The 14,574-nt window shown below is 43.3% G+C and overlaps 1 protein-coding gene across 1 annotated transcript in view; it reads right to left on the bottom strand.

Moving 5' to 3' along the window:
- SAMD5 (sterile alpha motif domain containing 5) overlaps positions 1 to 14,256 on the bottom strand; it is a 58,217-nt gene extending 43,961 nt beyond the window's left edge. The window contains exon 1 of the mRNA XM_052646088.1: positions 13,792 to 14,256. Within this exon, the coding sequence (XP_052502048.1) occupies positions 13,792 to 14,256 (465 nt within the window). The remainder of the gene's footprint in view (positions 1 to 13,791) is intronic.
- Between the last annotated feature and the right edge of the window lie 318 nt (positions 14,257 to 14,574).

Here is a 14,574-nt window from a genome sequence, read left to right as displayed (position 1 = left end):
TTGAGTAAGAAGAGTGTGGCGCTGCTCCCCCCATCTCCCTGCTGTCACTGCCTCTCCTGCTTGTCTCGACAGAGACGACAACTTCCAAAAGCTACTGGCAGAAGTCAGCTGTAATAATATCATGACAACAACTGTCTCAGTGGTTACCAAAGTGAAGGTAAATGTCAAACATCATCTGAAAGGAAAGATACATAGTATAAAAGAATGTGACAATAATCTGGGCATGAGATCACAAAATCCCTCCTCTCACACTCAGGTTGCTTCAAAAGACATCACTTAAGGATGGTTCATGTCAGGAAATCTGTTCATGCAATACATCATAGCAGTAGGCCCAAGAAGAAAAAGACTCTCAACTATTTTTAAGTTGCAAAAAATGACATTTACTAGAATCAAATGTCCATTCCTAATAAAAAATGCCTACAAAATTACTAAAACCAAGATGCTCTTCAACATCGCGAAGGATACCTTAAGCTGAGAGCCAATGGCAGAATACTAACAAAATCCTTGTAGCATGTCCATTAAAATTTGGAATAAGACAAAAACATCTACTTATCATTATTATTTAGCACTGCCATATAAACTCTAGCCAATGTGATAAGACCAGAACAGACAAATAAAAGCTATAATTCCTGTGAAGTAGGTGATAGAATTTTGTCTATATCAGATTCCATATAACATTAGAACTTTATCTTATATCATGTCCCTAAATAAATTTCAGATGAATTAGAGAGCTTGATGTAAACCTGAAACCAAAAAAATTAATTGGAGATATAGGTAAATATTAACTGATTTTTAATAGAGAGGGAATTTAAGGATAAAATAATCATAAATATTATAAGGATATTATCATAAAATATTAGAAGGATAAAAGTAATCAGGAAAATAGAGATTGATTATATTTCTTCATTTAAAAAAAGAGGAAGCCATAAAAAGCAAATGGTAAATTGGGCAAAATATCTTCAACTGTTATACCAGACAAATAAAGTATATATGTTATTGATAGTATAAAAGCTTTTTGAAATTATGAAAAGAACAACAAGCCTTAACAGAATCACAAGGACATAAACTAATAATTTAAGATAAGTCTTCATATTAAGAATAACCTCATAATCATACGGTTTTGTATTATACCACAAACATTACTCAGATGTTTTGAGGAATTACTATCCATCAGTTACTCTCTGACGTGTTTCTCATATACTATCTCTGTATTCAACACTCTTTAACAAGTGGGTGATAGTTTACCCATTTTATAGATGGAGCAACTCAGTTTAGAAAGATTAAATAATTTGTCCAGGTAAATAGTAAAAAAAAAAAAAAAAAAAGATTTTAAGTTCAATTCCAAGTCTGTATCCACTATATTCCTTCAGTCTGAAAGAAACGGCTAAAATTATTGATAAGGTAAAATACATGAGAGTTCAAAAATTTTGGACATCCAAAAATAAATCATAAAATTCTAAGCTAAACCAACATTCTGAAAAACCTCTGCAACCTTTATACAACAATGATTATTTTCCTTAATATAGAAAGAATTCTTACAAAGCAATGGTGTAAGACCAAAAAAAAAAAAAAAATAGGCAAACACCATTATAAGCACTATGTAATTATAAATATAAAAACTACAAATACAAAACTATGTTGATTGGTAATCTAAGAAATATCATTCAAAGAATGATGAAATACTACTCCTCAAACGTGACATTTTCAAATAATAAAGAAATTAAATAATCAATAATAACATGGGTAAGGCTTCAACCCAGTAAGAAAATAACTGAATTAATTATGGTGTTAAACTAAGATGGAATATGTCTTAGTATTAAAATCATCAAATGATATCTGCTAACAGAAGAATAGCCTTACCCTTCTTTTTATCCAATACCAGATTTGTGCATGTGTACAAGACAGAAATTCTAATTCATGGGTAATTTTTAAAGAAATACACTATGAGGGTTAGAAATTGTACAGATCATTTTAAATTTATTCTCAATCTGCTTCAGTGTTTTCCAAATTTCCTCAATTCAGTGTATTCACTTTTCAATCAGAAATATTTTAAAAATTGTATTAGAAACATAATGATTTATACACTAGCAATAAGAATACTTTAAATATGTATAGTTCTTTTAGAATTTACAAAGTAACCTTATAAACATTATTCCATTTAATTCATACTACAGTCTTTTGAGATATATACTGGCACCATTTAACAAAATAAATAACTTTTCTTAAACTAAAAAGATTAAATTTCTTTATGTCTTGCAAGGACAGGGCAGAGAGAGGGGCAGGCAAAGAAGGGCCCTTAAAAGAAAATGAAACTCTGAATTATGAGCATGCCCTAAAGAAACGCTAAACAATGTCAGTGATACAACATTTCTCCCTGAAAAAATCTTTTGTTGGCCTAACTTCTTGTCACAGTTATTGTCAAGTGATAATGGTATTACATTCACTTCAAACTAGCATCTTTTATTACCTGTCGTTTTATAAGCATCATGTTCTACATGAGAGTTAATTCAGAGAACTCCTGGTTATATAACTGGCACCAACCCACAAACTTGGTTATAAGAATCCTTTTCTAAAACAAGTTGGTAAAAGTGGTCATGTCTCTCCCATGGTACTACATGAATAAGTCAAACAGACTGAAAATAAACAATGATAGCACCATGATTTGTTAAAAAAAAAAAAAACACTTGAATTAGTTCAATTCTATTCTTCTTATGTGACCACTTTAAGAGTTTTCATTTGTGTTGAAAAGTCAAAACAGGGAAACATAGCACAAACTGGTACAAAATGCAAGGGGGTCGTATGTTAGTTTGGTTAAATGCAAATTCTATTTCATAGATGAAATGGTTTCACTAAATTTGAGTTCTTTAAAACTGAAATGCATTCCTTATATTAATTGTTAACTGTTTAAAACAAAAAAAAATCAAGAAATGAATACTGTGTATTATTCTCTGATTGTACTTAAAATAATCTTGTCATAGAGGCAGAGTGCTAAAAAAAATACAGTTGTCAAATTAACAGGTTCATCTCTAGTCTCATTATAAAGTTATGCTCTAAGAAAAACACCTTAAAACTGGAATATCTGTTCATTGGGATTTTGGTAAAGAATACACATGAACTGTTTTCCTTGTCTTTTGAGCATGTTCCAAATGTGGTAGATCTTCTTTTGTTAGTATTTATAACTTTATGGAAACATAATAGGAAGGTTTTAAGAGCTCATCAGACCATTTATTTCAATTAGAAGCGGTAATGAAATCTGTTTAAACTATTAGATATCACTTAGTCTCTATGTAAGACAGATTGTATACTTAATGCCTTTTGGCATGATCCACAATTTCTTGTACTTAATACTTTTCATATTGACTGAAAACAAGGATTCTCTTCCTACTCCACCCAAACCTCCTCAAGCCCAAATCAGCAGTTTGATCTGAAATAGCATTTTTCATAAACCTTAGAAAATAACTGTTATAAACCTTTAGCTCACGTGCTGGCAGTAGCAATAAGAAGCCTTAGCTATAAGCCAAGGATTCGATGCTGTTTCTAGCTCTACACAGACTACGACCTTGAAAAGTGATAACTATCACGGTCCTGGATGTACCTGCCCTCACCATGGGCAATGTTCTTCCAAATGCCTTTCCTTTCCGAAAAATGACACGCTGGACCACTATACTCATGACATCATGCTGCTTGGACCTTGTGGGCAAGACATAGCAACTACTCTAGATGTACTGGTAAGACTTCTGCATGTCAGAAAGTGGGAAATCCATCAAAAATTCAGGGGCTTTCTATCTCAATGCAACTCTCAAGAGTCCAGTGGTGTGGGTTATACCGAGACATCCTATCTAAAGTAAGGATGAGCTGTTACGTCTGGCTGCTCTGACAATCAAAGAAGGGGCACAGTGCCCCTTTGGATTCTGGAGAAAACTTATGCCCCTTCTGGATGTGCTGCTTCAGCCCTTTTACCAAAAGACCCCCCAAATCCATTCGTTTGAGTGGGGCCCAGACCAAGGGATTCCCTGGTAGCTCAAACAGTAAAGAATCCGCCTGCAGTGCAGAAGACCTGGGTTTGATACTTGGTTGGGAAGATCCCCTGGAGAAGGGAATGGCTACTCACTCCAGTATTCTTGCCTGAGAAATTCCATGGACAGAGGAGCCTGGTGGGCTACAGTCCACGAGGTCGTAAAGAGTCAGATACAACTGAGCGACTGACACTGGCACTTTCAGAGCAAGGGAAGGCTGGGCACCAGGTCCAGGCTGCCATGCAGACAGCTTGGACAGTGGGCATATGCTCCAGCAGGTCGGCAGTGCCTGTCCTCCCAGCGGCAGGGAGAGATGTGCTGTTTGGAGGTGCTTTGGGAAACCTGTAGGTAAATCAGTGCAGACCTTTAGGATCTTGGAACAAGACTCTACTGAACCTTAGTTTTGAACATCTAGCCTCCAGAACCGGCAGAGAATAAATTCCTGTTGTTTCACACATCCAGTTTGTGGGACTTTATGATCACAGTCCTAAGAAACGGATAGAAATTTTGTTCTAATGAGTTCAAGGGTATTAGCTTATCTAATCATGCAGCCCACCAGGCTCCTCTGTCCATGCGATTATCGCAGCAAGAATACTGGAGTGGGTTGCCATTTCCTCCTCCAGTGGATCATCCTGACCCAGGGTTCGAATCCACAACTCTTAAATTTCCTGCATTGACAGGAAATTTGCCATTAGTGCCACCTGTACAAGGACCAATTACCTTAAGAGTCATGAGTATTACGACTTTTTAGAGAGGGGCTTCTCAGTTAGCTCAGCTGGTAAAGAATCAGCCTGGAATGCAGGAGACACTGGTCCGATTCCTGGGTCTGGAAGATCCCCTGGAGAAGGAACAGGCTACCCACTCCAGTACTCCTGGGCTTTCCTGGTGGCTCAGACATTAAAGAATCTATCTGCTAATGCAGGAGACAGAAGAGACTCAGGCTGGATTCCTGCATTGGGAAGATCCCCCGGAGGAGGGCATGGAAACCTATTCCAGTAAACTTGCCTGGAGAATCCCATGGACAGAGGAGCCTGGCAGGTCAGTCCATGGGGTCACAAAGAGTCAGACAGGACTGGGTGACTAAGCACACAGCAGAGAGAGGAGCCAAAGATGACCTTGCATGGGGCAGAGCTGGGACATGAACTCTGCAGTCTGGTTCTGAGCCTGTGCTCTTAACCACTAGACCATCATGTCAACAGAGGAGTAACAGGAACCCACAAGCCTCTCTCACCTGGATGACCTAAGTGGGCTGCCATCACCATAGAAACCATGTTCTCTTAGTTTGGGAGCTCAGCTCTCTAACTAGGCTCTCAGCACCCTGCTGTTGAAGGCAGGTTCTGAGTAACTGAAGGGTAGGTGATTGCCCAGGGTTCGACTTGAAGGCTCCCTGCAATGCCCACAAATATCCGCTATTTCCTGGTAAGGGATTGATTTTGTTAATGGCAGACTGCCCAGGGTGGCACAACCCCGAGGGTGATCCCTTTCTTCAATTTTGTACCTTGGCACCCCCTACCTTACCCTGGTCCTGGCCTTGCTGCCAGTATCTTCTTTTCAAATGACCTGCAAGAATAGCACCTTAAGTCCTAGTTCTTCTTTGATACTACTTAATGAAGAAACACATTTTGATTTTAAACTTCATCACCTGACCGGAGTCTCTACCACAGTTGATCTTTTTTTAACATTTGAAATAAACACAAGCATAAAATTCTCCAATCCTCGCTAACTTTCGGAAGTAATATTCAACTTTTACACGGTGCATCCATTCCATGTCGGGCAATGGGCTGGATCCTCAACATCAAGGTCCATTAAAGAGTAAGCAGGAGGATATCTGTCTAGTTCTCTGTTATAAAGCCAAGGGCCTGGCACATGGCATTTGCTTAATGTTTATCAAATAGGGTGGGCGGATGGATTGATGGATGCATGGATGGATGGATGGCCGAGGGTCCACGGATGCTGAAACTCCATAGAAACTAAACTATGAGCAGCATGATGAAACGGGCAGCCCTGCCAGCACCCAAGCTCATCTCCTCTCTCTCTCTTTTATCCAGAATATTCTTTTCAGGGAATACAACCAACCAAACAAAAAAACCTAGAAAGATCATTTCTTGCCCAGATTGAGGATACTTGATGATATTGATTTGATTTGAAAAAACTGAAATTTGCCAACCTCCAGTCTGTCCAAAGTAACTTCATAAGGGCAGAAATTCTTGGGAGAAGGGATATTTATTGTCATTTCAGCTTCTGCCAGGACCCAAGGCACAACTCCAAAGGACACAAGCCTATCTGTGCCAACCTCTCTCTTTCTAAATATTTCTTCTATATCCTTCACCCTGGTGCCAGACACAGGAGCCCTCATGCTACCTCCAAACACCTTCATCCCAAGCCATCTCTCCCAGACACCTATGAATAACCCTATTACCATGAAACTCTGAGGCGTGAATGAAGTTTAACACTCCTATAGTATTATTAAGTAAGGTTATACTAACTGAAACAGCTCTAGTTGGTAGCGTGTGCCTAGGAGGTATTTTCCAGTGAAACCTATATACCTGCTCCATCCACGAACTACCCTAGAGCTCCCTTCCACTTTCCCAAGTCTGCTAGAAAATAGGATACTTTTACAGTTCCCTACCATCCACATCTTCATGGCAAGTAGATGGGGAGACAATGGAAACAGTGACAGACTATTTTCTTGGGCTCCAAAATCACTGCAGATGGTGACTGCAGCCATGAAATTAAAAGACGCTTGCTCCTTGAAGGAAAAGCTATGACCAACCTAGACAGCATATTAAAAAGCAGAGACATTACTTTGTCGAGAGAAGTCCATCTAGTCAAAGTTGTGGCTTTTTGAGTAGTCATGTATGGATGTGAGAGTTAAGCTGAGCGCCAAAGAATTGATGCTTTTGAACTGTGTTGTTGGAGAAGACTGTTGAGAGTCTCTTGGAGATCCAACCAGTCCATCCTAAAGGAAATCAGTCCTGAATATTCATTGGAAGTACTGATGCTGAAGCTGAAGCTCCGATACTTTGGCCATGTAATGTGAAGAACTGAATCATTGGAAAAGACTCTGATGCTGGGTAAGATTGAAGGCAGGAGAAGAAGGGGACGACAGAGGATGAGATGGTTGGATGGCATCACCAATTTGATCGACATGAGTTTGAGCAAGCTCCAGGAGTTGTTGATTGAAAGAGAAGCCTGCCATGCTGCAGTCCATGGGGTGGCAAAAAGTCAGACATGACTGAGCAATTGAACTGAACTGAACCATCCACATCTACCATAACCCCCGTGCACAAACATGGCCAACCTTACATAACACAACATCATACATAGCTTATAACCTGCAGCACAAATATATGAATAGTGAGTGTGGTTTCTATTCATGTTTACTTATATAAATCCTTTTAGCATTGTTCTATAATATTTCTATTTAGGCAAAGGTGCTTCCCTTGTGCCTCAGTAGTAAAGAATCTGCCTGCAATGCAGGAGACCCAGGTTCAATCCTTGGGTCGGGAAGATCCCCTAGAGGAGAGCATGGCAACCCACTCCAGTTTTCAGAGGAGGCTGGCAGGCTATATATAGTCCATGGGGTCACAAAGAGTTGGACACAACAGAAGCAGCAGCATAAACACCAGATTCAAAATACCTACTATTAATCTATTAACACAATGTGTGCCAAAAATCTCTAATCTCTCCATCTATCCCCTCACTGGAATCCTGTGGGCAGAGAGAGAAAGCAAGACTCTTCAATGTCACCCCAACAAAGTTCCCAGTCTGTTCATCCATCCTTCCTCTCCACCCCTCTGTCACAGAGAAAGTACCTCCACCCCCTTTCCTACCAGTTCTCTGGACACAATTCCCTCCACTTCCTTGATCTCTTGGGTCATCTCCTTTCTCCCATTATCTTCACAGGCTCCCTCTCCCTGAGATTCTCCCACCAACACTTAGACATACTATAGCTTCTCTCATTCTCAAGAAAATACAAATTCACAAAACTCCTCGCTTGACCCAAATTCCCCCTTCTTCCAGATGTAGCTTCAGTTCTATCTTCTCAGTCTGACTTCGTTAAAAAGTTGTCTGGAGTACATCCAGACAATGGAATATGACTCAGCACTAAAAAGAAATGAGCTATCAAGCCATGAAAAGACCCAGAGGAATCATAAATGCCTATCGCTAATAAGAGAAAGAAACCAATCTGAAATGGCTACAGAACTCTTAACTATGTGATGTTCTGGAAAAGGCAAAATGATGGAGATAGCAAAAAAAAAAAAAAAGAATCATTTGTTCCCAGGGCTTGGGAAAGAGAGGGATGAATGGGCAGAACACAAGGGATTTTTAGGGCAGTGAATATACTCTGCTTGATACCATAACAATGGCTATATGTCATTCAGTATACATTTGTCCAAAGTCACAGAATGTATACCATCAACAGTGAGCCCTAATGTAAAATCTGAACTTTAGATGATTACAATGTACTGATCTAAGTTTATCAACCGTAACAAATGTACCACTTCTGGTGGGGGATGCAGATAAGAGAGGCAACCATGCTTGTGTAGGGGCAGGGGTATATAGGAAATCTCTGTACCATTCTCTCAGTTTTGCTATGAACTTAAAACTGTGCTTTTAGAGACTTCCAGGATGGTCCAGTGGTTAAGACTTCGCCTTCTAATTCAGGGCATATGAGTTTTATCCCTGATTGGAGAGTTAAGATCCCACATGCCTCATGGCCAAAAAAACCAAAGCATAAAACAGAATCAATATTGCAACCAGTTCAATAAAGACTTTAAAAATGGTCCACATAAAAGAATCTTATTTTAAAATCTTAAAAAAAAATAAAACTGCTCTTTTAAAAAATTAAGTCTTTAAAAAGAAAAAGTTTGTGCTCCCTATTTTTACTTCCTCTCGGCCCATCACTTTAACCTGCTATTTCAAAGGTCCCCGCTGGCATGGCTGCTCCTTCCCATGGATACACTTAGTTCTTATCCTGCTTGGTCACACTCTGACCTCCTGACCAGTCCCTCCTCCTTGAAGCAACACTGCTTCCAATGACTCACCCTTTCACCTCCCTCCGAGGTTCTTCATCCTCTGCCCGTCTCCCAAATCCTGGTCTTCCCCAGGGTTCTGTCTGGGGCCCTTCTCTCTTCTCCTTCTGCAGCTCAGTCATATTTGTGGGTCCAACATAGGGACAACTTCCAAATCTGTATCTTTTGCAACAGCATCTTTTCTCTGCTCCATCGCCATATTTCTAACTGTTAACTAGATAAATTGATGCTTTTGAACTGTGGTGTTGGAGAAGACTCTTGAGAGTCCCTTGGACTGCAAGGAGATCCAACCAGTCCATTCTAAAGGAGATCAGCCCTCGGTGTTCTTTGGAAGGAATGATGCTAAAGCTGAAACTCCAGTACTTTGGCCACCTCATACGAAGAGTTGACTCACTGGAAAAGACTCTGATGCTGGGAGGGATTGGGGGCAGGAGGAAAAGGGGACGACAGAGGATGAGATGGCTGGATGGCATCACTGACTCGACGGACGTGGGTCTGAGTGAACTCCGGGAGTTGGTGATGGACAGGGAGGCATGGCATGCTGCGATTCATGGGGTCGCAAAGAGTCAGACACAACTAAGTGACTGAACTGAACTGAACTAGACAAATATGTACAAATATGCCTCCAGCATTGGACACTCAGTGTGTTTAAACCCGAAGGCAACATCTTTGTTTCTAAACTTGCTTTTCTCCTGTGTTCCTGACTCAAGAGAGGGCATCACAACCCTAGACTGGAACTCTCTGCTTGTCATCTCAACCTCCCTCCTCTCTCACCCTTGTCATTCAAATAGTCATCCAATCCTGGCTCACTTACTTCCATGGCACCTCCCGCTGTCGCCAAGCAGTCCAGGCTGCAGCACGTGGCTCCTGACACTGCAACCTTATCCTAATCATTTACTCCATCTCTGGTCAGGATCCATCAATAGCTCCCCTCTTGGGGTACAGTCCAAATGCATTCAGGACCAGCCCCGGCCTGTCTCCACCTCCTGCCACTTCCTCCAAGCACTCCAGCCAGACCGAATCCCTCTACATCCCCTCTGCCCTGCAGGATGGTGCCATCCCTCACTTTCTGGCCCTTGCACACACTATTCTCTCTGCCTAGAACACTTGTTCCCTTTAGGTCCCTCCTCTCCTTCAGGCTAACCCCTGCATCCTTCAGTTCCCAGGGTAAAGACTGGTTCTAGAAAACCTGTCATGATCCCACCTCCCCAGACTAGATTGGAGGCACCTGTCCATGGCTCATGTGCCTCCCATGAAAGCAATCAGCATACCTTCTCATTGTTATTCATTCTATTCTGTCTTCCCCACCAGATCACAAGTTCCTTGAGGGCAGGGCTGGTGCATTCTGCCTATCTCAGTAACCTGGAGCCTGGCAGAGCCTCCACAGAGAGAAGCTTGGTAAAGTATTGAGAAGGGGCTTCCCTGATGGCTCAGATGGTAAGTGTCTGCCCACAATGAGGGAGACCTGGGTTCAATCCCCGGGTTGGGAAGATCCCCTGAAGAAGGAAGTGGCAACCCACTCCAGTATTCTTGCCTGGAGAATCCCATGGTCAGAGGACCCTGGTAGGCTACAGTCCATGCGGTCACAAAGAGTGGGACATGACTGAGCAACTTCACTTCCTTTCTTTCTTATACAAAGCTTTACCTAATCCTTACTTTGTGAAAACATGTCCTCATTTCATGAAGGTAGAAAATCACCACAGTCAGAGAAGCTAAGAACAGGGCAAAGGAGGCAGTCATTCAACGTTTTTAGATTTTAAGCAGCGCTCTTTCCAAAGCTATACTGCCTTTGGAAAACAAAGAGAAACTTATTTTTCTTACACTTTAACTGACCTAAAAGAGGAAATTAACAACTGTTGATAAGATGTAATGAACACAGCATTGTGGCAGAGTTCCTGGCAATATTAACTGTTATTGAGGCAAATAACCACAATCCTACAGTTCTTTCAAGTAATTTTCGGGGAAATTCTGCAACTTACTTTCTTCTGTAAGGGCTCACTATTCCTGCCTTGATCATCCTTGGTAAAATCTGCTTTCAAACCATCTAATAATCTCACCACAGTACAAAAAATTTACAAGGATCAGCCATGCAGAGACTATAAAGGAGAGGCGAGGCCTCTCTAGTAAGCAGAATTCCAAATGCACATAATAAACATTATATTTTCTGATCATAACAGAGCCAAGGGATCTCAAGAAATTAAAAATTGGATCAGATTTTAAAGAGGAGTCCTAAACCGGTCTGTAAAGAAACAAGCTGCATCCAAAAACATCTTAAATAAACTAAAATCCAAAACTGACAGAGATAATGGACACATAAGCAACAAATTCAGAATGACCAACATAATCTGGCACTATACATGTGCATGCTGAGTCACTAATTATATTCTGGTTTCTAAGTATAATTATTTATAATTTAGTGTGTTTTTCTTTCAAAAAATATATAAAGTAACAGAATTTTTTTACAATTAAATTTGTCAGCCACATTTTTCTGGTCCCCAGTTGGGAGCATCAATGCAAGAGGTACAAAAATATTCTGGCCCCATTTTATTCTTCAGTTTGAGAAAGAGAATTACGTATGCATAGAAAGTGAAAGAGGGTACATTTTTATTATCAAACGTTATTGTTATGGGATTTATATATAGAAGTTGACCAAAATTATTATTTACATGGAAAGTAAATCGTACTACAATGTAAGCTGAAATTTTCTTCAATAAATTGCGCTTACTCAAATATACACCATATCATACATGATTTAGGCAGGAATGCACAGTCCAAAGCTGATGGCCGGACACTCACGGGCTTAGAATCCTCCTCCACTGATCGTTTTTCGATTCTAAGTCTGATATCTAGTCTGTCTTTTTAAGCATCAGAATCAAAATGTGTTACTTCCTGCACGTCAACCTCGCCTACAGCCCATCCTCTCCTCTGTCCTCCCAGCCCAGCACCCAGCGCTCCTCCTGAAGCATAAGCAATACCAAGTGATATGAACTTGTTCTTGGCATCCCTTTCTGGCCAGGACTTGACCCGTGCGCTCACCATGCACCCAGGTGCTCACACTCTCTCAGCCCAAGCCCACCTTACTTCCTGGGCTGTTATCACAGAAGTCTGAGTGGCCTGAACTCCTCTGACCTCCTGTCTCCAAGAATGACTTTGACTGAGAGTCAAAGTCCCTATATATACACATGTCCCTGTATATACACATATATATGTGTGTGTGGATCTCTAACTCTGTATGCCTGAGAAAACTACATTCTCCCCTTCATTGTACTATTTGGGGCACACATCAGAAACACAGAGTGGGTAACAGGAATACATGTTTAATTTGAGGCAAACTGTCCTCCAGACTTGCCCTCTTTATCCTCTTTACAGACTTCTTATAAAACAAAAGTGTACTCTTAAGCAGATTATCTGAACTGCCTATCTGTCTTACAAGACAACATACGGATAATATTAAACCTTCTATTCCCCTCTACCCTACATACTGTTGTCTACATTTTACAGTTTTCTTTGGAACTTCCTTGAATCCAGACATTATGGTCTTCAGACGTGTGGATTATCCGCCTGGCCCTGTTCGCACGCGGTGTTCACTCCTCGCCGGCAAGAGCAGCACCACCAAAAACAAACAAAAGAGCAGCCCCACCGTCCCGTCCCCCTGGGCCCCTCTCGGTCCTGACTTTCCCGCAGAGGCGCTCCTTTGCCTGCAGTAACCCCAGGCAGGCTTGAGGATTCCCTGTACTGTCTACTGCCTCCTTTCAAGTTAGGACCCCTCTACCCGGATGGCTGCAGAAGCCTAAGCTCAACAGTCTCGGCTGGAGGCCGAGCTCTCGAAAGAAAGAAGACTTTCTGCGGTTAATCATTAAACGCCCCAATCCACAGTTCAGCCTTACTCACACACAGGCTGCCACAACTTCCCTGCTTCTTTCCAGGCTCCTTCCCTAGGGAATTCCTCACTGGTGACGGAAAACCTCACTTCCTTGGGTTGTGCCCTCCTTTCCCACATTCGAACCCACTGAGAAGTCCGTTGCACCTGCTTCATCTCATCTGAATTAATAATCAACCAAACTGATGACCCAGCACAGAACGGAGCAGCGCACCTTCCGTGGCCCCAGGACCTCCAGCGTCCTGAGCACCCACTACCTCCCTCTACCTAAGTCGAAGGAACTTATCCCAAGTGGACCGGCTTGGCTTTCTGTTAACTTTTCCCCTACACTGTTCAGGTCAGTCATTCGCGTTCCAAATGTGCAGCAGTGCTGGGATTCGACGGAATGGAATTGAGAGCAACAGGGCATCAATTCTCACTCTTTGATGAAGAGTTGGCCAGTTTCCCTTAGCAGCTTCTCGAAAAGGCAAGGAAAAGAAGGAGAAAAAAGAAAGGTCGAGAACCATGTGGGGTTTAACCATTCTTCTGGTACCCCTAGACCCAAAACTACATGGAGGCTATCAAGAACTGCCCGGGGCCCCCCTGGGGGAGCACCGAGCGTCCAGTTGCTGACTGAGACTACGCGGGGGACTTGGCCCTAGTGGAGAATTATTAACACCTGGGTGAGAGGTCCTGTCTTAACACCAGGGAGGAGGGAATAAAAGAGCGAAGACAGAAAGAACACAGAAAAGGGTCCCAAACACCCGAAGCATCCTCGTCTCGCGTCGTCTCCCGGAATGGGCTGCCCCACGCTGGAGCCGACGGGCTGGGCGGGTCCCTAAGCCGCGCGCCCCGCGCCTTCCGGGCGGCGCCTCCTTACCTTGCGGGAGTACGGGGGCTTGCTCAGGTGGATGCCGTCGCGGACGAGCTTATCCCGGATCATGATCTTCAGCTTCAGTTTCGGGTAGCTCACCAGCTCCCTGCCGCGAGGGGCGGTCGTCTGGCCGCGGGGGTCCCCGCGGGGGCCCTGGCTCGGGCCGCCGCACGACTCCCCCAGGCGGCGGGTGGGGACGGCGAGCGGGGACGGCCCGGGTGGCGCGGGCGGCGGCTGCGGCTCCAGCGTGAAATAGAGGCCGGCGGCGGCGGCGTCCTGCTCACGCAGCCGGCGCACGGCCTCCAGGATGCGGCGGCGGTGCGCGGGCGCCCGCACCCCGATGGCGTCCAGGTCCGGGTCCCCGATCTGCTTGCACACCTCCAGGTCATCGTAGCCGTTATCCACGAAGGACTCGGCGTACTGCGGGAGCTGCAGCGCTTTCAGCCACTCGTAAACTATGTTGGTGCACATGGTGGCCCCGGAACCCCGCCGGCAAACAGCGTCCCGGCGCCCGAGCGGCACCAGTTCTGAGAACTTTTAATCCTCTTCCTCCAAAGGGGAAAATGAAATCTCGGTAAAGTTTTCCTTTTAAAGAGGACAGCGCCGGAGACAGAAAGCCATCAGAAGCCTGAGGAGGGAGTAGCGGCAAAGCAGCCAAGTGAATTCCCCAAGCAACCCGGAGCTTGCAGGCACTGGCGGCTAGGCGAGCCGCTCCGCGCAGCCCCTGGATTCGCCGCCGCCGCCGCCGCGGGGAGGAGCGCACGGCGGGCGCGCGAGGGGGCGGAGGCG

Source organism: Budorcas taxicolor, chromosome 9 (genome assembly GCF_023091745.1).
Source record: "Budorcas taxicolor isolate Tak-1 chromosome 9, Takin1.1, whole genome shotgun sequence".
NCBI lineage: Eukaryota > Metazoa > Chordata > Mammalia > Artiodactyla > Bovidae > Budorcas > Budorcas taxicolor.
Note: the sequence above shows the minus strand (reverse complement) of the source record. Positions and strands in the feature narration are given on the sequence as shown.